At 40.8% G+C, this 27,874-nt stretch overlaps 1 protein-coding gene across 2 annotated transcripts; it reads right to left on the bottom strand.

The window, feature by feature from the left end:
* Window positions 1-1,660: 1,660 nt before the first annotated feature.
* On the bottom strand, window positions 1,661-27,707 carry cyb5r4 (cytochrome b5 reductase 4). 2 transcript variants are annotated; one of them, XM_021592635.3, is made up of 16 exons: window positions 27,174-27,707; window positions 26,736-26,889; window positions 22,339-22,439; window positions 22,075-22,159; window positions 21,937-21,975; window positions 21,671-21,797; window positions 21,508-21,565; window positions 21,275-21,368; window positions 9,978-10,010; window positions 9,663-9,785; window positions 9,227-9,367; window positions 8,158-8,313; window positions 4,112-4,262; window positions 3,837-3,923; window positions 3,213-3,374; window positions 1,661-2,764 (listed from the first exon to the last, which is right to left on the bottom strand). In XM_021592635.3, exons 1-16 carry the CDS (start codon window positions 27,384-27,386, stop codon window positions 2,710-2,712), a joined length of 1,779 nt encoding a protein of 592 aa, XP_021448310.3. In that variant the 5' UTR covers window positions 27,387-27,707; the 3' UTR covers window positions 1,661-2,709. The 2 variants fall into 2 exon arrangements, with proteins under 2 accessions (XP_021448310.3, XP_090086812.1); XM_090230686.1 differs by having other exon boundaries at window positions 3,213-3,444; window positions 3,838-3,923.
* Window positions 27,708-27,874: the final 167 nt, after the last annotated feature.

Raw genomic sequence — 27,874 nt, 5'->3', positions numbered from 1 at the left:
TATAAGTAACACCAAATTCACTGAAATGTATCTGTAATGCCATTATAACAGATGTAGATAATGTGACCTCACCTCTCCATTATTTCCCTTGAAAGCAGCATAGAACATGCCCTCGCCCTGCGAAGCAACTTCCCCTCCAATGATGCTAACTAGTCAGTCCACCTATAATCAAACTCTAAAGAGAATTCCTAATGCCAAAGCTATTACACTCCCATTGACAGACTCGCTTTCTACACCACCTCCTGAAGGTAGATATCGTAAAGCTCATTGAGAATCAGAGCCAAACACAATCTTTTTCATCTATGGTGACCTTTGATTTTCCATCTGCCAAGACATGCCATTTCATTGGATTGCCTAGTGGGTGGGGAAGGACTGGCCACCAACATGATGCCATTTACTAAGATAACACTGTGTGTGTGTGTATAGAAGGTCCGGGGGGGGGGGGGAGAGAGAAACAGACAGACACAGAGAGAGTGACTGCAAGGTATTTTTCCTTGGATAATTACAGCTTTGCATATATCTTTACAATCATATACTTCCTGGTGTGGTTGTGATATCATTCCCCTGCACATTTGAATTGCCTCTTCCCTAAGGTGAAGTATTAATTAATGAACTGTAGTACATTTCAGCCAGAAACAACTGAACACAATACAACCAGGGCTCTGAATCTAAACACAACAAAAATGTTTAGTGCATCTTTTAATTTGCTTCAGGGCAGCTCATACGACTGACATGTTAGTTATAATGTGAATGATGTACAAAGCTGGATATGCATTAAAATAAGATGTGGTTAGATCAAGATTAGATGAGCTACAAAAACCAAGTGAAGCTCAATTTCTTTAAAAACCGGAACTCAACACATTTCAGTCATTGTTTCACCGGTCAAAAACAAACTGGTATTTTCATCAAGTACTTTTGATCCATAGAAGCTTGACTTATAGTATTGCACGTAGCATGGCCTTGAGTGGTACGTTGACAGGTGTGATCTTTGAAATGGTTATGTTCAGTGGTAAGAAATGCTGCAATTCATTTAGTGTGAAAACGGAACAAAATGACCATGACATTATGTACTTCGATGTTATTAAAAAGTAAACGCCACGCAGGGTAAGGTTTTTAAACGGCACCTTCCATACGATCTAGAGAGTACAAATTAGAGAAAAAAAACGGTGAAAAGTCCAAGATCGCATACATTCATGAAAATCTTCTCTAGATACCAATGTCCAATATAAAAGATTCTTCCTCCAAAACGACATTTCATGAAAATAGAACTTCAATTTCATGGGACATTTTGTTCCATTTTTACCCAGATTGACGTCTGAAAGGATACATCTAAAAGAGGCAGACGGACTGACTGCAGCTGGAAACGGCCAGATGAGAGCCCCTCTTATTAGGTTAATAGAGGAGCTACATCAGAGGGAGCACTCTTAGCATAGAACTCTGCAGGATTGACATAGTTCGGTCTGGCAGTTTGATGTTCCACGAGGAGAAATCACGATAGTTGGGGCCTTAACAACCTCATGTATTTCACAAGAGTGAGAAAGAGTCAAAAACGCACGGTCAGGGTTCCCGGATGCAGTTTACAATCATTTAATTGCATCAAACATCAAGCACTTAATCAGATCACTGTGGGCTTGAGGTATTAATGAATTAAATACATGAATAAAATGATATTTTTATTATATTGAATACATTTATGTAGGCGTGTTATGTATTGTGTAATGTATTCCCATTGGTATTCATCACCTACTGTGAGTACTACAACATCAACCTGTGAGAGAGAGAGGGGGGAGAAAGAGAGATAAAGAGAGAGATATAGAGAGGGAGAAAGAGAGACTGTAAATGTACTGATACTGAAGACTGGTCTGCTTAACTATCAGTCTCTCTCAAACAGAACCACAGGCTGCAGAACATACCAGATATAGCAGCAGCACAGCCAAAACAACTATCAGAATAATAATAACTCTCTGTAGGAGGATGTCTCATATGCCAACAGCAGGAAGGAAATTCTCATTACTTCTTCAACAAAAGGAAGATGTAATGATCAGAACTAAAAATTGAACGCTCACAAAGTCCTGCTTTTTTTTGGGGGGGGGGGGGCGACAGCAAAAATAACATCACAATGTAGCAGATGTGGGGACTGTGCAATAGATTGAGATACAGTATGTAAGACATGGTAGTGACCTCTCATAAACAACCCCAGACCCCCCCCCCTCTCTTTCTCGCTCTCTCTCTCTCATCAGAGCAGAGGAGTGCCCAAGGACAGGACAGTTCAAAGAGTTCTGGTACAGAGAGAGACAGACAGTGAGCTGATGATGTTGACCTGAGGGTTCAGTGCTGCTGGGTAATTGGCCATTCACCCTTTGTGTGTGATTCACCAGCAGTCACGTCCTTGGCGTCCAGAGAGAATGACTGTCCATCCGTGTTTCAAAGCACCAGAGAGAGTAAGACAGAGACACACAGAAATAGAGAGAGACAGAGCTGCTAACCACAGAAGTCAGGTCCATCAGTTCAGTCTACAGTGCATAGAAAGACATTGTTCCAAAAAACACATTGGCCGGCAGCCCAATAACATCTCTTCTCTCCCACACTCTCTCATAAATTGTGTCTCCTTTCTCTCAAACACACACACTTCTCTCTCTCTCACACACACACACGTTGTTCTCTCAATGTCCCGTTGGCACCTCAGGCTGTAATTTCTGAGACTGACACTCAGCCCTGGAAAACATGAATCTCCTCTTCACTGAAACAATGCTGTCTCACCAACCTGAGAAAGAGAGGAGGGAGATTGATAGAGGAGGAAGTTGAGAAACAATGAGAAGGTGAGAGGGGGAGTCAGACAAAGCCTAAATGTGGGAAAAGTTATCCAATGTTATACAAGTTAACTTCCTTGCACTACATAGTCTGAAATAGCTTGAATCTACTAAATTAACATAAAAACATACAGCATGACTTCTATATTTAGAAATGTTTTTCTATTTTTTTATTTAACTGGGCAAGTCAGTTAAGAACAAATTCTTATTTTCAATGATGGCCTAGGAACAGTGGGTTAACTGCCTTGTTCAGGGGCAGAATTACAGATTTTTACCTTGTCAGCTCGGGGACTCAATCTTGCAATCTTTCGGTTACTAGTCCAACACTCTAACCACTAGGCTACCTGCCGCCCGGCTAAATGCCTAACTGGAGTGTGTAGAGGGGTGTGGAGTGTCACTCACCCCACAGTCAGCTCAGTGAAGGCTGAGGGGCCACACACACACACAAAGACCTTTGACCCCTCAGGCCTAACCAGGAAGTCAGTCAGCATGGAGGCCTCAACCCGCCCCTTCCTGCCTGCCCACCCATCACACGGCTCTGACAGAATATACTCCACCTGGAACCTGGAACCATAGATTAGAGCAGAACAGAACCCATCACACAGCTCTGACAGAATATACTCCACCTGGAACCATAGAATGTAACAAACAAATGCATCTTCTGCCTATACACTATACTATATCTTCTGCCTACACTATACACTGAGTGAGCATAGAGATCAAGAGAGTGAACATTCTCTGTCTGCCTAGCAGCAAGACGACATGTCCAGTAACATGTATGTGTTAATGCTGCTTCACAGGTAATGGTTCACATGAGAATCTAGTCAATATGGTAATGATGGGGAGTGTTCACACACCATGAAGACATGCAATAATAGACATCTGAAGCGAGCAAGAACACACATACACACACACACGATCAGATTCACCACAGAGGGTCCGTCTTGCTGACATTAACGCAACCAGCCTCATAATGACCAGCCTCAATATGAACACACAGTAAAACACACACACACACACACACACCTCTCATCTTCAGCTGCGAGGCCGTCAAGTTCAGAGTGCCACAGGATGTCTCTTTCCTGTCTGTTGAAGAACATCAGCTTGGTTTTCCTAGAACACACAAAGATCTAACGCCGTCAGAACATCCTTGTCCTTTACAATGTTACACATCCTCAGAAAGAGAACAATGACAGCTTTGTCCTTTACAACGTATTCACATCCTCCGAAAGAGAACAATGACAGCCTTGCAATAGCACAGCAGTCAGAGTACAGCCTGGATCCATGACAGTGTATTTCACCTGAGTGAGCCCAGGTCCTGGAGAGCCAATCGGATCACCCGAGCCATCGGCGTGAACCCCGTGCCGGCTGCTAACAGGTAGAGGTGAGTGACCTCGCGCAGGAGGCGGAGACTGAACGGACCATCTGGGCTGCTGACAGACAGGTGGTCACCTAGGCAACCAGGGAAAAGGAGAGAAGGAAACCCATTAAGCTGATAAACCACACAAACACAAAAATAAGCAAAAACAGATAATACATTTAAAAAAAGGACTACAAATCAGGATAGCTTGAATAATGAAAACAGAACATTTCCTACCATCAGCTATCCATTTCCTCTTTCATGACGTTTCTCTTTGTACTGTACAGCTAGTCTTCGTTGTAATGGAGAATGTTTTTCTTCTTTAACAGACTGACTGGGAAATAAACATCCTCCATCTGTCCCAATGTTGCAGCTGGGCCAGCATCGCCAGGCAACCACACACATCACTCAACGCTAGCATATATTCAGGTAATGGGGGCCAGATGAGGACAATTACATAGCCTGAAGCCCTGTCAGTGAGCATAGTTTACACAGAAAGATAAAGAAAGAAGCCTCTATATTTCCTGTCTACTTCTGTGCAGATCGACTGGTAGGACAATTAATTTTCCAGGAAGAAGAAGGTGATTCCACTGTTAAGAGGACAAGACAAAGGCCAGGGAATCTGATTCATTGGAGGTGGAAAGGAAAGAAGGGTTATATTCTGGCACCCTGACTATGTAGAAGGCTGGACACTGAGAAGGGGTCGAGATGATAGATGGGATAAAACAACCTGTTTATGAGTTTTTAAATAGAAACTAATTACACCATCAATCCTGTTTGGGGGCTGAGCAATCTCCCCCTGTAATTGATTTATCTGAATAGTGCCTGCTACTGCTGATGTATGAATAAGAGAGGAGAGAGAGAGGGGCGAGAGAGGGGAGAGAAAGAGCGAGAGAGAGAGAGGAGAGAGAAAAGAGAAAGGGAGGTGACAAAATGATACAGGATGAGAGCGAGATGAGGAGAAAATATAGGGTCTAACTAGGGCTGTGACGATTATAGAATTTTAGGTAACGATTAATTGTCATGCAAATGACCACAGTTATTGTCATAATTGTCTTTTTTGTTGAAAAATGTTTTGAACTTGTACCGTATCTTTGAAAATGAGCTACGACTTACCTACTAAATACAACAGCATTGGTGACACCCCTATCTCAAAAACGAATGGTTTGGACCGCTTGGATCTTTTGGAAATTAAGCTTCTCCTCCCGACCGTGCCATTATGCTCGTAAAACGACTACCAAATGTACCCACTTCATGTAAAAATGCTATTATCTACTTGAATATAAAAGTTGATAATTGTCCACAATTGTTGGTTACACGAATATAATTGATAATTGTGCTAGCCCTAACTACTTGTAACATCTGACATTTAATAGTCAAAATACATAATGAGACTAGAATTGCAAAGTGCTACTATTAATCATAAGTATATCCCTAATCACAATGGTAAGAGTATAGTCCTCCCTGTGAATGTTAACGTCGTAATCATGTTATTACTAACGGTCATGTAAATGCAGTACCCGATCATAATCACAATCAATGCTTGTGTACTGCATTTTAAAGAATAAATGTTGTTAAAGGGTTTTTTGATTTTAAATCGACACAGAGGAGTCAAGAACTTCTGTCACCTAGTCTACTTGTGTACGCAGCAGAAAAACATGGAAATCAGTTTATGGTAAACAAAAGGTAATCTAATCAATCCTGGTTGGAAGAAAAATAACCTTCCCTCTGGTTTGAGACGTGCTATTTTTTTCCTTCATGTTGTTGCCTACCTTGCTCACTTATCTGAGATATTAATATTCCACAGGGTGGCTACACCACCTACAGACTGACGTATGCTGCTGTACATCTCACAAGCAAGCAATGAAAAAAGAAAAGTTACGTCAACTGATTTTGTGTACCGCCTACGTCTGCACATGGCAAGGTTGAAGTAGAAGCACGTTATAAAACAAATACACTTGACCTCTACATATGAATATTCCACTTACATATGAACACACACGTACATTTACACACACAAAAACAAACACAACCTACTCACTAACAACCGTAGATTTCTTTACTTTACTCTTATTATTATCTATCCGAATGCCGAGTCACTTTACACTCTGCCTTCATGTATATAACTACCTCATTTGTACCTTGTCAGCTCGGGGGTTTGAGCTTGCAACCTTCCGGTTACTAGTCCAACGCTCTAACCACTAGGCTACCCTGCCGCCCCATTGATGTGGTACTCCCTGTATATATCTCCACATTGATGTGGTACTCCTTGTATATATCTCCAAACATTGATGTGGTACTCCCTGTATATATCTCCACATTGATGTGGTACTCCCTGTATATATCTCCACATTGATGTGGTAAACATTGATGTGGTACTCCCTGTATATATCTCCACATTGATGTGGTACTCCCTGTATATATCTCCACATTGATATGGTACTCCCTGTATATAGCTCTAAACATTGATGTGGTACTCCCTGTATATATCTCCAAACATTGATGTGGTACTCCCTGTATATATCTCCACATTGATGTGGTACTCCCTGTATATATCTCCACATTGATGTGGTATTCCCTGTATATAGCTCCACATTGATGTGGTACTCCCTGTATATAGCTCCACATTGATGTGGTACTCCCTGTATATAGCTCCACATTGATCTGGTACTACCTGTATATATATCCACATTGATGTGGTACTCCCTGTATATAGCTCCACATTGATGTGGTACTCCCTGTATACAGCTCCACATTGATGTGGTACTCCCTGTATATAGCTCCACATTGATGTGGTACTCCCTGTAAACAGCTCCACATTTATGTGGTACTCCCTGTATACAGCTCCACATTTATGTGGTACTCCCTGTATACAGCTCCACATTTATGTGGTACTCCCTGTAAACAGCTCCACATTTATGTGGTACTCCCTGTATACAGCTCCACATTTATGTGGTACTCCCTGTATACAGCTCCACATTTATGTGGTACTCCCTGTAAACAGCTCCACATTTATGTGGTACTCCCTGTATACAGCTCCACATTTATGTGGTACTCCCTGTATACAGCTCCACATTTATGTGGTACTCCCTGTATACAGCTCCACATTTATGTGGTACTCCCTGTATACAGCTCCACATTTATGTGGTACTCCCTGTAAACAGCTCCACATTTATGTGGTACTCCCTGTATACAGCTCCACATTTATGTGGTACTCCCTGTAAACAGCTCCACATTTATGTGGTACTCCCTGTATACAGCTCCACATTGATGTGGTACTCCCTGTAAACAGCTCCACATTTATGTGGTACTCCCTGTATACAGCTCCACATTGATGTGGTACTCCCTGTATACAGCTCCACATTGATGTGGTACTCCCTGTATACAGCTCCACATTGATGTGGTACTCCCTGTATACAGCTCCACATTGATGTGGTACTCCCTGTATACAGCTCCACATTGATGTGGTACTCCCTGTAAACAGCTCCACATTGATGTGGTACTCCCTGTATACAGCTCCACATTGATGTGGTACTCCCTGTATACAGCTCCACATTGATGTGGTACTCCCTGTATACAGCTCCACATTGATGTGGTACTCCCTGTATACAGCTCCACATTGATGTGGTACTCCCTGTATACAGCTCCACATTGATGTGGTACTCCCTGTATACAGCTCCACATTGATGTGGTACTCCCTGTATACAGCTCCACATTGATGTGGTACTCCCTGTATACAGCTCCACATTGATGTGGTACTCCCTGTATATAGCTCCATTCTTGCGTATTTTATTTGATTCCTCTTTTGATCGTTACTATTTAAAAACAATATCTATATATATATAATAATTCAACTCTGCATCTTTGGAAATGGTTCGGAATGTCAATGTAAAGTCTACACCAGTTGTTATTTATCACATACACCGAATACATCTGAACAACCCACTTAGCTGTAACAGTGAGGTTTACTGGGGGCCTCAGACTTACCGATGTTGAGGTTGTTTAGGTGTGGAGTCAACACTCCATCTGGGTAGACTTTGATCATGAGGAAGATGTCAGTGGCTGCAGTCCCCTGTGTGGAGTCCAGTGTAGCTGGTACCAGTGTTTCCTCGACTGGCGTGTAGGGCTTCACCACCTCACTGTCTACACATATAGCATTAACATTAGCAATGAATTTCATGGGATGCTATGGGATTAGCGGTAGCCCAGATATAGTGTTAGTCAACTGTCTACACATTTCATAAAGCTTGTTTTTCTCTGGAGGCCAGGAAGGAGCTGGTACGATGTACATTACTGCCGGTTTTAGATTTTAGTGATGTTATATATACACACAGGCCTCAACCATTACCCTGAGAGCAACTGATTCAGTATAGCATGCGGCCCTCAGGTTCATTAATAATCAAAAACATTTAACACATCATTGTGATCTCTACAGCGCGGTTGGCTGGTCGTCATTGACATTGCGTAGGCTTAAACACTGGTATACACTGATTTATAAGGTCATATTGGGTAAAATGCCATTTTATCTCTGTTCTTTTTTAAAAATCAGATCAGTTACGGTCCCATTCTCATTTGCTTTTAACAGTACCAAGAATTAGAACAGGTCATGGTAGAAATAGTTTTAGTTACTCAGCTCTGTGGTCCTGGAATTCTCTCCTGAAATTTTAACCATTTGATGATCCAGTCACGTTGGTGGAGTTTAAACACTTGGTCGATGTAAATATCATAGAAGCGTGTAATTGTCTTTAGAACTGCTGGTTTTTAGTTGCGACCTTTGTGTTTCTTTACGTAATAGTTGTACTGTATATGTGTCTATCGTTTAGTTCAATGTTGTTTTGTCTGAAACGTTGTTCCCCCTGCTGCTGTTGGACCAGATCTCTCTTGAAAAAATAGATTTTATCTCAATGAGGAAAAACCTGTATAAATAGAGGTTAAATAAAAAAATTAAATGTAGCATAGCATAAGCCCGAGCAATGGACCGCATGGGCTGCTTTGGGATTAGCGCTTGCCTAGATGTAGCGTTAGCATTAGCATGGATCTAAAGGCTAGGCCTTACCTTGGATGAGGGACTTGAGGTAGATGTGTTTCCCAACCGGCACGTGCATGAGCGTCCCTAGAGGGAGTTGTAACCGGAACACCCAGGTGTCGTGTGTGACTGCTGTCTTAGAAACTAACATACACTCTCTGTAGAAGATGGCTACAGAGAGAGAGAGAGTGAATAACTAACATGTGATTTTGGTTAATAGGGGAATGTAATAAAATCAATTCAGAAGATAAGACAAATGGATAAACATCTCTTTGGATGTGTCTGAAATGGCATTCTGGCTCTTTCCTGACTTCCTCTCTCCTTGCCTCCTCAAAACGCATTGGAGGTGAAAGTCCAAGGTCCCTCCCCTCTTACATACTCCTCCAAAGCGTTTTGAGAAGAAGGTGAGGAGTGAGGCTGTGAGGAATCAAGGAAAGACGTATTGGAAAAGAGCCCCTATTCATACCTCGATCTTTCTTCCTGAAAAGTGAATCATGGAATTCCAGTGGTTCACCAAGCTCCTCCCACTTTCCTTTGGCCGCTTTACGCATGCTGACCTGAATCTTCCCCACAGCACACGCTGTGTGAACTGTACCAGCATAGTGAGTGAGTGAGTGAGTGAGTGAGTGAGTGAGTGAGTGAGTGAGTGAGTGAGTGAGAGGGGAAGAGGAGAGAAGGAGAAAGATGGGGAGGGAGGGATCGAGGGAGGGGGTTGGTAAACGTTAACAGTTAGTCAGCTTTAGCTTATGAAAATACATCAGACCATAAATGTTCTCCTTACCAGCAACGCTTCCATCTACTTCTTGGGCTAGACCTGAAAAAGAGAGACTCCTAGTGAATTGTTTACCAGAAATGTATAGAAATCAAATTCATCACCCATTTACAGAGATAGAGAAGGAAAGAGAGAGAGTAAGAGAGAGACAGATAGACAGAGGGGGATAGAGATAGACCGATAGAGGGTTTAGTGGAACTGGGCACAGTGTTTATTTCCTCTGGTTGACACAGTCAATATTTCCCTCCAACATTAATAAGCCAGTGATAAACACTGGAAACTAATTGTGTCAAGTCCTCTGGCAGGCTGGAACACAGATGGAGAAATAAACTCTGAAAGCACTCAATAAAATAATTACAGCCGATAATGGACTAGGTCTGTAATGGTCATGGAATTCTGGATGATGATAATTGGCCAGTCAAAATTACCATGGTCACAGTAACAACCGTTCGAATAGCAAACAATAATAAGAAAAAACATTTTTTGACACACATTTTCTCCTTCTCATCTCCGCTCCTGACTGCACATGCTGTATATTGCTGGGGGGGTCATTGCCTAGGCAACCGAAGACTCGTTTGCTACAACACCTTGCTTGTTTCAGCAAGGAGCAACAAAGTTTCATCATGTTGTTAATAGACCATGTTACACCAGACATGGACTCAACCGCACAAATGTCCGATCTTCTTTCAGCTGTTCGTCAACACCACAACAAAAAAATGTCATAAAAATGGTACATATATTTAAGGGGGTCTTCATCCGTTAAAGGGTAAAGGTAATTGTGCCAGCCCTAACTAGGGTACAGGATAGATAGCATTGTGACAAATGTCACAACAAAAACTGTAAAAAAAAAATACATATATTGTTTAAACGATAAGAGAAAATAAAATCATAAAACTATTCACAACGTAGATATGGTGCTGCGTATGGCCGCTAGGGGGCAATGCAGTTCAAACTAACGCAGTCATGGCAACCCATAAACCAAAAAATATCAACGAAACCATCGATGACTTCACCCCATTGTTTCCTATGAGAATGCTCAGTGGCGTATTTGAAGATCAGGAAGTGTATTTTCAGCAAGTCACCATCTTGCTGGAGATCTGACGAAGATGGCGGCTTGAACAGACGCCTTTTTACCGAGCTCCGTACCAAACTTCAGAAAGATTGTGAAAAAAAACTAGTTTACAGTTATTACTAAGATTTAAGAACTTTCCTGTTACTGGAATAATAATTGGATAATTTATTTTGGCATGTCCATGCAAAGTCGTGACAAAAAAAAGAAAGGAAGAAGTTAGCCGTTCTATTGCTAATCAACAAGAGAGAAACGTGCTTATAGACAACTGCCATAACTACGCTTGGCCTATGGATAATATCATGCTTTCGAATGCTGTTGAAGATGACGAATTCCCCTCTTTACCAGTTACTCCGTGCAAACCTCCACCCTCCAAAAACACCCAACATGAACTCTGACATCGTGGCTACCCTCTCATTACTCATCAACTCCAGATCTGACGCCATTGAGAAAATGGTAGGCGCGAACACCAAGGCTTGAAAAAGACTGGAGTTTGAATGTGGTGAAATCAAGGATGTGAAAACGAGAGTGGCAAAAGTTGAAAAAAGGTGGAAAAGAATAACAATGTCTACCATAGACGTCTCACTGATCTGGAACAATACACAAGATGGAACCTGAGGCTACGGCTTGCCAGAGGTGGAGAATGAAGATGGAACCTGAGACTCTATGGCTTGCCATAGGTGGAGAATGAAGATGGAACCTGAGACTCTATGGCTTGCCAGAGGTGGAGAATGAAGATGGAACCTGAGACTCTACGGCTTGCCAGAGGTGGAGAATGAAGATGGAACCTGAGACTCTATGGCTTGCCAGAGGTGGAGAATGAAGATGGAACCTGAGACTCTATGGCTTGCCAGAGGTGGAGAATGAAGATGGAACCTGAGACTCTACAGCTTGCCAGAGGTGGAGAATGAAGATGGAACCTGAGACTCTACGGCTTGCCAGAGGTGGAGAATGAAGATGGAACCTGAGACTCTATGGCTTGCCAGAGGTGGAGAATGAAGATGGAACCTGAGACTCTATGGCTTGCCAGAGGTGGAGAATGAAGATGGAACCTGAGACTCTACGGCTTGCCAGATGTGGAGAATGAAGATGGAACCTGAGACTCTATGGCTTGCCAGATGTGGAGAATGAAGATGGAACCTGAGACTACGGGTTGCCAGAGGTGGAGAATGAAGATGGAACCTGAGACTCTATGGCTTGCCAGAGGTGGAGAATGAAGATGGAACCTGAGACTCTATGGCTTGCCAGAGGTGGAGAATGAAGATGGAACCTGAGACTCTATGGCTTGCCAGAGGTGGAGAATGAAGATGGAACCTGAGACTCTATGGCTTGCCAGATGTGGAGAATGAAGATGGAACCTGAGACTCTATGGCTTGCCAGATGTGGAGAATGAAGATGGAACCTGAGACTACGGGTTGCCAGAGGTGGAGAATGAAGATGGAACCTGAGACTCTACGGCTTGCCAGAGGTGGAGAATGAAGATGGAACCTGAGACTCTATGGCTTGCCAGAGGTGGAGAATGAAGATGGAACCTGAGACTCTATGGCTTGCCAGAGGTGGAGAATGAAGATGGAACCTGAGACTCTATGGCTTGCCAGAGGTGGAGAATGAAGATGGAACCTGAGACTCTACAGCTTGCCAGAGGTGGAGAATGAAGATGTGCGAGGAGAGGCTATCCGCATCTGCCAAGAAGTTTTGCCGGCAGAGAAGAACAAAGTTGGTGATACCATCGACGTTGTGCATCGCCTCGGCAAAAAGCAACAGCAAAATGATTCAAGACCAAGAGGTATTATCATCTTCTTCACTGCCAGATTCTACAGGGATGCTGTCTGAAAAGCTGGTAGGAAGAACGCCTTCCTTCAGAGCCATGGTCTGCGTTTCGCCGAGCATCTCAGCCCAGAGGACATAGAAAGAAAGAACAGGTTGTGGCCAACGATCAAGAAAGCACGAAATGAGGGAAAGGCTGCTTACTTCGTCGGAGGACGAGGCTTCATCAACGGTTCAGAAATCCATATTCCTCCCTAAAATATCACCACAAGGAACAGGTTGATGGTTTCAGCCATGGTATTCTCATTTTCCTTATGCTGTTTACCTAACAAGCATCAGGTGACTATTTTTTCAAGGAATACTCAGGTACTTCAATGTATTAGTTTGTTCTTGTATGACCGGAAGTCCTATTTTGTTTAGTAACTTACGAAGAAGATTGAAAGTTGTATTTATTTTGTATGTATTCAGTAACTAAGATACTGTTTTAAAGGGCACACAGGTCTGCTCTGACTTTACACAGTTATTGTTCTATTTAGTTATTAATACTTATTTCCAAGTGAAAAAGGTCTTAGGAACATGATTATGTAAAATATTTTTTATTAAATTTTTTTATGTTCAGTTTTCATATGCACTTAAAATAGTAGGTAACCTTTGATTTAAATTATTAATTTGTATTTATTTCTCAGAATAGTTCCTGATTACACTAAAGAGGATTTTAGTCTCTCTTACTACAAGAACCCTTGGTTTGGTCTTGAACATAATTTTCAGTTGAGTTGAATTTCAAAGCCGGATAACGTCTAGCTCAATGTTTATGGAATAAGCTATTTTCACTTTAAAATTACTTAAATGGTGCTTGGTTCCTTATCGTTTACATTCACTGCTCCTACGTCTTTGACTCATCCTACTACAGTTTATACTTTTATATAATCTTTGTTGTTTTGTCTTTGTCTATAGTTTCTCTTAATGCTAGGGGGTTACCAAACAATGTGAAGCGCAAGGCCTTATTTTTTTATTTGCTAAACAATTTCGAACAGATTTTTGCTTTTTTCAAGACTCTCACTCAATTTCGGCTGATGCCAACTTCTGGAGGTCACAGTGGGGCAACGATATTTGGCTTTCCCATGGATCTGAACGCTCTGCTGGGGTCACTACAATGAAAAATACCTTTGGTGGTAATATTCTACACTCGGAATGTGACCCCTTTGGTCACTTTATTTGTCTTGTGATCATTTACAATGACATTACGCTCATTACTGTAAACTTCTACTGGTACAACACCAAACATGAGAATGATGAGTTACAATGACATTACGCACATTACTGTAAACTTCTACTGGTACAACACCAAACATGAGAATGATAAGTTACAATGACATTACGCTCATTCCTGTAAACTTCTACTGGTACAACACCAAACATGAGAATGATAAGTTACAATGACATTACGCTCATTACTGTAAACTTCTACTGGTACAACACCAAACATGAGAATGATGAGTTGCTTGAATCTATAGAGAAACATATACTTCATTGGTTATCTAAATGTCCCAATTCGTTATTATTGATAGGAGGGGACTTTAACATTACTATAGATAATTCAACTGATAGATGGCCCCCAGGTAGGCCAACCAATCAGAATGTGGGTTTAATACTTTTTATGGAAAAGTTTGATCTTACTGATATACGGAGAGAGAGGTTTCCAGCCGACAGATCATTCACTTGGAGTAACAAAACAGGTTCCAGACAATCCAGAATATATTTCTGGCTTATATCCAAATGTATTGATAGTGAGTGTGTTACTACAAATATTTGTACTACTCCCCTCACAGACCATAGGGCCATTTACATTGATATCAAAATATTTACCCCTGTACTAACCTTGGTAGAGCATCCTACTGGAAGCTAAATAGCTCATTATTAAATAATGATATAGTTACATTTGAGGTTAAAGATTTGCTCTCACACTTTTGGGAAAGGGCTTGTGAAGAAAAATCTTATTGCAAGAACTGGGAGCTCTTTAAATTGAGGTCTCCAAATACCTTAGAAAATATGGTAGTAATATTGCTAAGACCAGAAGAGCTGAGGAGGACAAGGTGATCATTAAGATAACTTCCCTTTCTCAGAGGTCCCCAGCTGACCTCTTGGGGGAGGAGAAGATGGAACTAATTGAGTTACAAAATAAACTGGATAATATATGAATTAAAAGCAGAATGAGCCTTTATTTGATCTAGGAAAAAATTGATTGAGGAGAGAGAACAGAATTCATCCTATTTCTTTAGACTTGAGAAATGTCACTAAAAATAACACTATCCATAAGTTAAACATTGATGGTGTTATTACAGATGACCAAAAATTAATTGCTAAAAACTGTAGCAATTTTTACAGTAAATTGTATAGCTCTAAGTACTGTCAGGAATCCACAGATATGTGTTTTAACTCACTGAATAATGTTCACTCTATCAGTGATATAGAATCTAAACCGTGTGATGAACCCATCAAAGTTGAAGAGATAGAGTCTATCAAACATCTAAAGAACAATAAATCACCAGGTGTTGATGGAATTACATCAGAGTTTTACAAATTATTTTCTGAACAAGTAGCTCCATTCCTATTTGAAGTCTTTTTAGAGAGTATTAAAAACAATGTTCTCCCTCCTACAATGAGTCAGGGGTTAATAACACTGATACCTTAAGTCTAAAAAATAAGAGCTGCTCATCGATAACTGGCGTCCAATTTGTCTTCTTAATAATGACTATAAGATATTAGCCTTACTACTTGCAAAAATAATTAAAGACGTCCTGGATGCAATCATTGATGAAACACAGTCTGGCTTCATGAGGAACAGACATATTTCTAACAATGTCAGACTAGTATTAGACATACTTGACTACTCAGACCTAATAACCGAGGATAGCTTCATATTATTTTTTGATTTTTATAAAGCATTTGACACTGTAGAGCATCAGTTTCTCTTCCACTCCCTTGAGAGACTTGGCTTTGGGGATTTTTTCTGTAAGGCTATTAAGACTCTCTATGCAAATGGTAACAGCACTATCAAATTGAAATATGGCACCTCACCTAGATTTGAATTAAAGAAAGGAATTAGGCAAAGTTGTCCTCTCTCCATACCTGTTTTTATTAATCATCCAACTTCTTGCAAATTCTTTAAATAATAGTCCTGTACAAGGTATTTCCATAACTGGTAAAGAAATTATTATAAGCCAGCTGGCTGATGATCCTTCACTGTCTGAAAGACGCTAACAAAATTCCCATATCGATCAATGTGATACAATCCTTTTCCAAAGCGTCTGGTGTATATCTTAACATTAATAAATGTGAACTCATGGCTGTCAAAGATTGTGTGACACCTTCATATAATGGTATTCCAGTAAAAGAAGAACTTACATATTTAGGCATAACCATTACAAAGGATCAAAAGTCTAGAGGCTTACTAAATTATAACCCTCTTATTAAAAATACCCAGAAGAAGCTAAGTCAATGGCTACAGAGGTACTTATCTTTAAAAGGTAGAGTCCTAATAACCAAGGCTGAAGGTATCACTAGACTAACATATGGCGCCCCATCTTTATATCTTGACAGTAAAATAAGCAAGGAGATAGACCAGATGCTTTTCAACTTTCTGTGGAGAAACCGTACCCATTACATTAGGAAAATTGTTGTAATGAACACTTATGAGAATGGTGGACTGAATTTTCTGGACTTTACTACTTTAAATAATAATTAAGATCAATTGGATAAAACAATTCCTAAGAAGACCCACTTCTATCTCAAATGTTATTCCTCATCATGTCTTCTCTACTTTTGGTGGCCTTAACTTCATGTTGTTTTGCAATTATAATATTGACAAAATTCAAGTGAAACTCTCTGCTTTTCATCAGCAGGTTTTCTTGTCATGGTCCTTCATTTATAAGCATCATTTTTCTCCACACAGATATTATATATGGAATAATTAGGATATATTGGATAAAAATACCTCTCTGTTTTTAGAATATTGGTTCTGAAATAATATCCTATTGGTGAGCCAACTTGTAAATGCAGAGGGTCTTTTACTCAGTTATAATCAATTCTTATCACTTTACAAGGTCCCTGTAACACCTAAAGATTTTGCAATTGTTTTAGAAGCCATTCCCTCAGGTGTTGCTCTGTTATTCAGGAACGTGTCAAGACCTGACCCTCAGAGCCTACCTTCTATTGACCCTGTTGACTCATCAGTTGGAAAGATTTGTTTCTCTTTTGGTCCATTCAACAACAGAGCGATACGAACCTTGTTTCAGCAGGATGTTGGATCTATACTTTATGTCATGCCTTATTAAAATTATTCATAAATATTATCCTGCCAACCACTATATGAAGAAGTTTAAGGAAAACATCAACTCAAATTGTTCCTTTTGTAATGACCACCCAGAAACAGTGTTGCATCTTTTTTGGCATTGTATTCATGTAAGAAAACTGTGGAAAGACATCAGTAGATTTATAATTGAACACATTTATGAAGATTTTACACTATTGTGGAGAGATGAACTGCTTGGATTCTTTACATACGATAGAATTAAACTGAAACATTTTTATGTAATTAATTTCATTATTCTTTTGGCCAAATTTCATATACACAAATGTAGATTTACAAACAAAAAAACACATTTTTCTTACCCGACAAAAAGAAATTGAACTGTATTTTAAGAGAGTTAAATACTCAACTAACAAAAAAGCTGTTAGAATTGTAAGTGCATGTATGTCCCTTGAGGTCCTTGTGTAATTGTAATGTGATATTGTACCCCCTAGCTCGATTGTCCATTGTTTATAATTTAAATATACTTGTGTTCCCTCATGTACTTACTGCTGCACCCTCAGCAGCGGTAGTAGTTTATGCCATTTTTAGGTTCTCTGCTGTGTGCCTCCATGTTCTCAGTAGTCAGTACATGGGACTTCATTTCAGGGCTGGGCCAAAATATCATATCACGTTTGACGGTACGCAGTTATTTTAATGTTTTTGAATAATACAAATTCTAAATATGCTTTATGAATAGTTAATGAACCTGGGGTGGCAACACAAATGATAAGTGATTCAATGGGTCTTTCTCCATTCTGAATGTTTTATACTGTTCAATCCAACTTCAAACTAAAATAATGTTAAGCATTTTCATACATTTCTGCATTTCCTGCACTTTTGTTATAATTTCCACCCTGTGCCATGCAAGAATGCATTATATGGGCAAAACAATATAGACCTAGTTAAATTGGTGAACTCCTGGAATAGAATGATTATAGTTGGAATTAGAGGTCGACTGATTAATCGGAATGGCCGATTAATTAGGGCCGATTTCAACTTTTCATAACAATCCGAAAATCTATCATTTTGGACGCCGATTTAAAAAAAAAAATTTTTACACCTTTTTTAATCTTTATTTAACTGGGCAAGTCAGTTAAGAACACTTTCTTATTTTCAATGACGGCCTAGGAACGGTGGGTTAACTGCCTTGTTCAGGGGCAGAACAACAGATTTTTACCTTGTCAGCTCAGGGATTCAATCTTCCAACCTTACAGTTAACTAGTCCAACGCTCTAACCACCTGCCTCACGAGGAGCCCGCCTGTTACACGAATGCAGTAAGAAGCCAAGGTAAGTTACTAGCTAGCATTAAACTTGATCAATCATAATCACTAGTTATAACTAACTATACATGGTTGATGATATTACTAGTTTATCTAGCGTGTCCTGCGTTGCATATAATCGATGCAGTGCGCATTCGCGAAAAAGGACTGTCGTTGCTCCAACGTGTACCTAACCATAAAGACCAATGCCTTTCTTAAAATCAATACACAGAAGTATATATGTTTAAACCTGCATATTTAGCTAAAAGAAATCCAGGTTAGCAGGCAATATTAACCAGGTGAAATTGTGTCACTTCTCTTGCGTTCATTGCACGCAGAGTCAGGGTATATGCAACAGTTTGGGCCGCCTGGCTCATTGCGAACTAATTTGCCAGAATGTTACGTAATCATGACATACATTGAAGGTTGTACATTGTAACAGGAATATCTAGACTGATGGATGCCACCCGTTAGATAAAATACGGAACGGTTCCATATTTCACTGAAAGAATAAACGTCTTGTTTTCGAGATGATAGTTTCCGGATTCGGCCGTATTATTGACCTAAGGCTCGCATTTCTGTGTGTTATTATGTTATAATTAAGTCTATGATTTGATAGAGCAGTCTGACTGAGCGATGGTAGGCCCCAGCAGGCTCATAAGCATTCATTCAAACAGCACTTTCGTGCGTTTTGCCAGCAGGTCTGCTGTTTATGACTTCAAGCCTATCAACACCCGCGATTAGGCTGGTGTAATGATGTGATATGAAATGGCTAGCTAACGGGGTGCGCGCTAATAGCGTTTCAAACGTCACTCGCTCTGAGACTTGGAGTAGTTGTTCCCCTTGCTCTGCATGGGTAACGCTGCTTCGAGGGTGGCTGTTGTCGTTGTGTTCCTGGTTCAAGCCCAGGTAGGAGCGAGGAGAGGTTCGGAAGCTATACTGTTACACTGGCAATACAAAAGTGCCTATAAGAACATCCAATAGTCAAAGGTATATGAAATAGCAAGAAAGTGCTCGTGACTCACGTGGTCGAGCAACTGCTCTCTCCTTGAGTGACAGGGGTCAGGGCTTGGTGTGGGAAGCAGCATGTATCAGGAGGGAGAAAAATGGCTCAAGTAGAAAACGATCAAAACTGACAGTACACGCGCCAGAGTTTCCCATCACATTTAAAAAAACCAAACACTGAAATACCGTTAAAAATCCAAACCGGTCCGTGCATAGTAAAATATGGTATACCGCCCATCCCTACCTTATGTCCCACTTCTCATCAACGTGGTGTTTCATTTCAGTGATGATGTAAGACAGCGTGTTCATACAGTAGATGTCCAACAATGTATTTCGCTGCGCCTGTGATAACTTCTGCAAATCTGTGTACGCGACCAATACACTTTGATGTGATATTGTTAATGCCACGGTTAATGCCACGTATGAGGTGTTTGACTTTGAGAGCTTGCGTTTTGTACTTGCAGAGCAATCATTGTACAATTTCTCCATCTGGGCCATCGCGGTTGTTCGATATGGCATCTTGTAGTCTGGTTCTAGATATGCCATTAGTGCATTGAAGCCGACATCCTCTACCATTGAAAATGGCTGCATATCAACTTCAATCATTTCTGTAATCAGCGCTGTGATTTTCTCACTCCGTCCCTTATCGCACTTCTTTCGTGTGAAGACTGAAGAGCCTGTCTAATGACTGTTGTTTGGGGCCTGCGCTGCTGCTGCCAGCAACGGTTCGGGTGTTAATTGGCGCACCGATCCCTTTAGCGGGATCATTTTCGTCAACAACCGCTGAATTGCAGAGCCCCAAATTCAAATTACTAGCTTTTTTAATAGGAGAGAGAGAGAAAAGTTCTGCTCCAAGCTGCTCGCGCATGCAAAACTCTGGGGATACACAGCTATCCACTGACGCGATGTGATCATTCTCGCTAATTTTTCAGAATAAAAGCCTGAAACTATGTCTAAAGACTGTTCACAGCATGTGGAAGCCACAGGGAAAGGAATCTGGTTGATATCCCTTTAAATGGAGGGTAGTCATGCAATGGAACAGAGAGATTTCAGAATAACAGCACTTCCTGGTTGGATTTTCCTCAGGTTTTCACCTGCAATATCAGTTCTGTTATACTCACAGACAATATTTTGACAGTTTTGGAAACTTTAGAGTGTTTTCTATCCCAATCTGCAATGTATATGCATATTCTAGCTTCTGGGCCTGAGAAATAGGCAGTTTCATTTGGGCACGGTTTTCATCCAAAAATCAAAATACTGCCCCCTAGTCTCAAGAGGTTTTAAGGTACCTCCCTTTCAGACGGTTAAGCATTGCACCTGTACTGCCACTGTTGCTCAATTGCACCTTGCAAAGTTTGCGTTTCATCACCTTCTCATTTAACTTCTCAAAGTATTGCCAAACAGGACTTTGCTGCTGTCACATCCCTGTCATTTTCCCAGCTGTTAACGACGATGAAGTTCAGAGCGCTTTATATCCGTGGCAAATCATTTGAAAGATGCATATCTCCACCTTCTAACGTTACAGCATTTTTGCGTTAGGTATGTTCCCTTTATGATGATGATCGGGAGCTGTTAGTGCTAGGTGTGATAACTGCACTGTGATTGACATTTCATGGGAGGAAATAAGAAAAATCTATAATAATAAACATCGTTTTTCTGTTAGCGATGCCAATTTGGTTTAAACGTTCACACCCCTAGTACAGGATGGTTAGGGAGAAAGAGAGAGAGTATGGCTGTAATAGATGGATAAAAGAAAGGAGATTGAAAGAGGTGGCTACGACAAGTCATGTCAGAAAACAGCTCCCTGTCATAGTGGACAGTCACAATGTTGTATCAAAGGAAGCTGCGACTTACGTTGACGCAGTATGTAGGACATTTTCCCCAGAAGAACTTCCACCCGTAGAACACCATCTTGCAGGTCAACTATGGTACAGCCAGAGCTGGGGAGCTGCGAGTGGAGAGAAAATAAGGGAGAAGAGGGAAAGAGAGAGAAAAGAGGGGGAGGTTTAAAGAACAACTACTGCCCATTCTGGCTCACATTTCACTCAAATCTTGGCATTTTAAAATTGCAAAGTGGGGATGTTTACCTTCCGTTTGGTGTAAACCACAATATTGACTGTGACATCAGTTTGAAACCAGTCATACCTAAAAAAAAACATGTACAGATACAGTATGTTCATTACCTTCTCACATCTATCTATCACCATTCTCAATATCATAACAGTTGTTCTTGTTGTTTTGTGAGTGTACCTGGGCCGGGCGTCTTTGGGTTGGGTTGGTGGCGGGGCGGCTGAGGGTTGCAGTGATGAGGAGGGTGAGGGAGGGGTGAGGAAAGCAGGAGGGAGCATGGAGGTGGGCAGAGGAGGGGGGGCTAGACCTGAGGAGAGAGAGAGACCAGAGTAAGGACTCTGATTTCAGCCACACAGGATATAGAACACCCACACACAAACACCAGACAGTACAGAACATTCGTGGGGGGGTTTCTGCACTATTCTTATTGTTATTTTGTACATTACCATTTAAATGAGTGATGCTGTCCTTTATCACAGACTGAGCTGTGGAGACAAATTAGAAAGGGTCAAAAAACATCCTGCATGAAAGAGAGACTACGGTGCATTAAAGTCCTGAGACTGAGGGATTGTGTGTTACTGTACCTTTGAGAGCAGTGCTGGCCTTCACAGCCATCCTCCCTACCAGACACTCCTTTAACATGGACTCATAGTTCACCCACCGGTGGACCTGCTCATATGGCCACAGATTCAGGGACAAAGGCAGACATGGAGAAAGTGAGCAAGAGAGCTTAGACACGCACGGCATCATAACACACATTATGTGCGTTAATGTTTTGAACTTTGGAGTTTTAACATGTGAACTTCCAAGGTAATCCTTTAACTCGGGAGAGTCCCATGAGAGCTGACCTGGTCAAAAAGGTCTGTTCCGTCTATCCCAGCTGCCTTCATCAGTTCCTCTTCTCCTCCAGGGTGGAAATCCATGTAGGGGCTCACATTATAAACCATGCCTGAGACACACACAGGAAATGTGTTTATTCACTAAATACTCACAAAGGGCAAAAAAAATAGCTAATTCGTGTAAGAAATGACCAGCATTGGAGGGATGGTTGCTCCCAAAAGTCTTCACCCAAAAGCCTAACTGAAGTATAAGATGTAATAATGTAAGAGGTGTGACAAGTTAGCGCCCTCTGCTGACAGAAACTAATGTCCAGTCTTATACACAGAGTATACCAAAAATTAGGAACACCTTCCTTAAATTGAGTTGCAACATTTTGCCCTCAGAACAGCCTCAATTTGTCGGGGCATGGACTCTACAAGGTGTCGAAAGCGTTCCACAGGGAAGCTGGCCCATGTTGACTCCAATGCTTCCCACAGTTGTGTCAAGTTGGCTGGATGTCCTTTGGGTGGTGGACCATTCTTGATACACACGGAAACTGTTGAGCGTGAAAAATCCAGCAGCGTTGCAGTTCTTGGCACAAACCGGTGCTCCTGGCACCTACTACCATAACCCGTTCAAAGGCACTTACATTTTTTGTCTTTTCCATTCAACCTCAATGGCACAAAGACAATCCATGTCTCAATTGTCTCAAGGCTTAAAAATCCTTCTTTAACCTGTCTCCCCTTTATCTACACCGATTGAAGTGGTTTTACAAGTGACATCCATAAGGGATCATAGCTGTCACCTGGTCAGTCTATGTCATGGAAAGAGCAGGTGTTCTTAATGTTTTGTATACTCAGTGTACAGTCAGTCTACATGTATGTGGGCCCACTCACAACGACAAATATAACAGTGAATTCAGCCAATACATTCAAATAAATGGTTATGAATGATTAAACTATGATTGAACTATGATTGAACTATACACATTGTAACGTATGTGTTGAGGGGGCTGTGCCCAGCCTCCAATTCTTTCTATAGAAAGCCTTCTCACAACAAAGACACATACCCTACTCAAAGACATTATCCCAACAAACACAACATTATCCCAACAAACACAACATTATCCTCTCAACAAAAAGTAATTATCCCACCAAATACAACATTATCATCCCCGACGGAGACATTATCACAACAAACACAACATTATCCTCTCAACAAAGAGTAATTATCCCACCAAATACAACATTATCATCCCCAACGGAGACATTATCCCAACAAACACAGCATTATCCTCCCAACACAAAGACATGGCCACGCTGTAGCTAGAAAGGGTCGCAGGGAAACATTGTGTATGAGAGGAGAAGGTATGTACACCACAGGGAACCTTCATTTGTGTATACAATCGCCAATAACTGTCTTATAGCCTACTGATATTAAATTGGTTAGCTAATGCCTTCATCACACATCCCTATGGGAGTGCTGATGAGTGCGATCAACAAATCTGAAAACATGAATAATAATGAGACATGATGATAATGTTATCAGCATACGGTTGTGTAATTCCATATTTTCTTCCTGTGTGCCAAGCATATGTGAGTGTATGAGTTTGGGTAAGAGAGAGAGGTATAAGGGAGGGAAGAGAGAAAGAGAGGCACACAAATGGAGGGAGGGCACCCCTATCCTGCTCTGAATAAGAAGAAGTGGACAGAGTCCTAGACACTAAAGCCTGCATAATCTTCCTTCATAGCAGCAAATGCAATTAAGCTTTATTACTCAATGTCCTTGGACAAATCAACCCACTCCATGACTACCAATGAGTGCCTTTAATCTCAATGACGCACATGTGGAAACGAGAGGATGAAATGTGTTAGATTCCTTATGAAAGTGATTCCTCACGAAACCCAGACAAAAAAAATTGCATGATTTTGGGGATTTTCACTCTATGTAATCCATATACAGTGCCTTCGGAAAGTATTCAGACCCCCTTGACTTTTTCCACATTTTGTTACGTTACAGCCTTATTCTAAAATGGATTAAATGCTTTTTTCCCTCATCAATCTACACACAATACCAGATAATTACAAAAACAGGTTTGTTGAAATGTTTGCAAATGTATTACAAATAAAAAACTGAAATATAACATTTACATAAGTATTCAGACCCTTTACTCAGTACTTTGTTGTAGCACCTTTGGCAGCGATTACAGCCTCGAGTCTTCTTGGGTATTACACTACAAGCTTGGCACACCTGTATTTGGGGAGTTTCTCAAGCTCTGTCTGTCAGGTTGGATGTGGAGCAACGATGCACAGCTATTTTCAGGTCTTTCCAGAGATGTTCGATCGGGTTCAAGTCCAGGCTCTGGCTGGGCCACTCAAGGACATTCAGAGACTTGTCCCGAAGCCACGTCTGCATTGTCTTGGCTGTGTGCTTAGGGTCTTTGTCCTGTTGGAAGGTCAACCTTCGCCGCAGTCTGAAGTCCTGAGCGCTCTGGAGCAGGTTTTCATCAAGGATCTCTTTTTGCTCCATTCATCTTTCCCTCGATCCTGACTAGTCTCACAGTCCCTGCTGCTGAAAAACATCCCCACAGCAATGTGCTGCCACCACCATAGGGATGGTGCCAGTTTTCCTCAGAGTGACCATCAGGTTCTTGTCATCTCCCTGACAAAGGCCCTTCTCCTCCGATTGCTTAGTTTGGCCAGACGGTCAGCTGTAGGAAGAGTCTTGGTGGTTCCATACTTCTTCTATTTAAGAATGATGGAGGCCACTGTGCTCTTGGGGAACTTCAATGCTGCAGATTGTTTTTGGTACCATTCCTCAGATCTGTGCCTCGACACAATCCTGTCTCGGAGCTCCACAGACAATTCCTTTCGACCTCATGGCTTAGTTTTTGCTCTGACATGCACTGTCAACAGTGGGACCTTATATAGACAGGTGTGTGCCTTTCCAAATCATGTCCAATCAATTGAATTTACCACAGGTGGACTCTAATCAAGTTGTAGAAACATCTCAAGGATGATCAATGGTAACAGGATGCACCCGAGCTCAATTTTGAGACTCATAGGAAAGGGTCTGAATACTTACGGAAATAAGATCTGTTTTTTGTTATTTTTTATACATTTGCAAACATTTCTACAAACCTATTTTCACTTTGTCATTATAGGGCATTGTGTGTAGATTGATGAGGGGGGGAAAAACTATGTAATCCATTCTAGAATAAGACTGTAACGTAAGAAAACACACTGTAATAGTTATTTGGAGGAAGAATTGTTGACATATATTTGACATTTGTATTTAAAACCATAATTGAGAAATTATTTATTAAAGTTGGCATATTATGACATTTTGTCCTAACTTAGGCTTCCTTTAAGACTCCATAATGTTACTTCTGTAGGTGCTACAAAGCAAAAATTTATGTCATATGAAGGTATACTGCCTTCTCTGTAAAATTAGTAGTATTTTTATTTCAATAACTTTTTCTTTACATTAACTCATGAATATTTAAAAATATAAACATGATATTGAAATTGGCAAATGTTTTAATATATGTTTGAACATAATATACTCTAGAGGCTTAGCAAAGTTCCAGAGTGGGATCTCTGCTACTTTAAGAGTTATGACCCATTTTTAAGCATTAACAAAATAGTGAATTGCAGAATGTGCAATGATACAAGTAGAAGGAGGGCTGTGATTGGTTACATTGCTGAACTATGCTAATTTAAAAAAGGGGCCATAACTTTAAAACTTGCAGAGATCCCAGTCTGGAACTTTGATAAGCCCGTAGAGTATATAATGTTCAACAATATATTGCATTTTTAAACATATTTTCTATATTCATGTTGTGTGATTAAATATTCATAAATGAATGTAAGACATTTGTTTGTGAAATCAAAATACTACTCATATTACAGAGCAAGTGGTAAAGCTTCATATGAAATACATTTTTGCTTTGTATTGCAGCATCTACAGGTTAAACATTATTGGCTATTAAAGGAGGCCTGGGTAAGGCAAAATGTAATAAATATGCCACCTTTGATGAACTATTTCTCAATTATGCTTTTAGATACAAATATCAAATACAATCCTTCCCTGAAAGGACTATTCTATGGATTACATTTAATGAAAATCCCCAAAATCATGTCATTTGTTTTGACTGGGTATCGTGGGGAATCACTCAATTAGGACTACGGAAGGTGGAGAGAAGAATTGTGTACAGATAGTATGTGGCTACTTGTGTGTACTTTTCACATTTATTTCCCTGAACAATTTAAGTAATACCACAGTTTCTCCAACTCAAGCCCTGGAAAGGCATTGAGCCCTTGACTAGTTAAATCTAGTGTTAGTACTGGGCTGAAACAAAAACCTGAAAAACACCATGACCAGTATTGTGTGTGTGTGTGTACAGTATAGGGCTAACTTGTGTAACCTCGTATGCAGGTCCAGCAGTCATCACGTGTGTTGTGTTTTTGCAGCTCCTCCTCCGTGACGTCTATAAGTCTGCCTCTCAGCCCTGTCAGGTCCCGGCCACTCTTAGCCACACGGATCCAGTCCATCAGACTGTGGCCAGGCTTCAATGCTACCTGAAACAACATGGAAAAACAGCCCTCACAGTCAGAAAAGGTGGTATCATGATAACACAGCCTTACAGTTCAGTAAAGTGGTGTCAAAGGGTGTGGTATGATGACAATCAATTTAAGGTTGACTTTGCATACAGGGTCTTCTAACTCAATATAAAATTGGACTACAGAACGTTCACATGGTAGGACCACAATAGTCTAATCCATTGATGGAACATCAACATTATGTATGATATATAGGCATGACTCTCACACAACAATCATGTCGTCAACTACCGGTACAGTACCTTGTTCCTGCCGGACTGACCGGCTGGAGCAACACGCTGCTGAGAGCTGGCTGCAGGGAACGACTGGGATGGGACGTTCAGCATCGCGACTCTTCGAAAGCAAGCCAAATTCCGGAGGAATCCTGTATAAGACGGGTCTTCGATTAACACGACAATAAAGGACCAACTCTTGGAGGTGTGAACCACTGTGAAATGATGTTTCCGTTGTGTCATAAGAAACACATTTCCTTGAAGTGACACTAGTTGAGTAATTTAGCTAACTATCTAGCTGACTGGCTAGCACCCCGGAAGAGCAAATTCACAACAAAACGCCCAAATATGTTCATAATATCAGACGTATGAAATAACCGGTGACCTAGATCTCGACCGAACCAAATGACACTTCCAAAACATTGTTCTTTCAAAAATATTTGACTATGTAAACAACACCTATTTGGCGTTGTCACTGTTAAAAACTACATTCCCGCGGTAGCTGCAGATGGTGTCGCAATATGATGACGAAATTGTCAAACCACTTAAAGTAAAACTGTATCCAAAATACCTAGAGCGCCATCTAGTGTAAGGATAAATCTCAACAGTCGCTCTGATACAGTACAAAGCGCTTTGAACAATTCCGAAGACGATGTAAATAAAGGTAAAATGGCACTCATATTTATGTTTTTATAGGGTATATTTTTGGCAATATAAATGTGAGTATTTGG

This window comes from Oncorhynchus mykiss, chromosome 3 (genome assembly GCF_057628025.1).
Source record: "Oncorhynchus mykiss isolate SJ-2025 chromosome 3, ASM5762802v1, whole genome shotgun sequence".
Taxonomy (NCBI): domain Eukaryota; kingdom Metazoa; phylum Chordata; class Actinopteri; order Salmoniformes; family Salmonidae; genus Oncorhynchus; species Oncorhynchus mykiss.
Note: the sequence above shows the minus strand (reverse complement) of the source record. Positions and strands in the feature narration are given on the sequence as shown.

Bases quoted from the DNA above. Each gene is read 5' to 3' on its own strand.
- cyb5r4 (XM_090230686.1), bottom strand. From the start codon at position 27,386: ATGACACAACGGAAACATCATTTCACAGTGGTTCACACCTCCAAGAGT. The intron at 26,890-27,173 runs GTACTGTACCGG...ATGTTGTTTCAG, and splicing joins GTCAGTCCGGCAGGAACAAG to GTAGCATTGAAGCCTGGCCA. The intron at 4,263-8,157 runs GTAAGTCTGAGG...CTGGTTGCCTAG, and splicing joins CCTAAACAACCTCAACATCG to GTGACCACCTGTCTGTCAGC.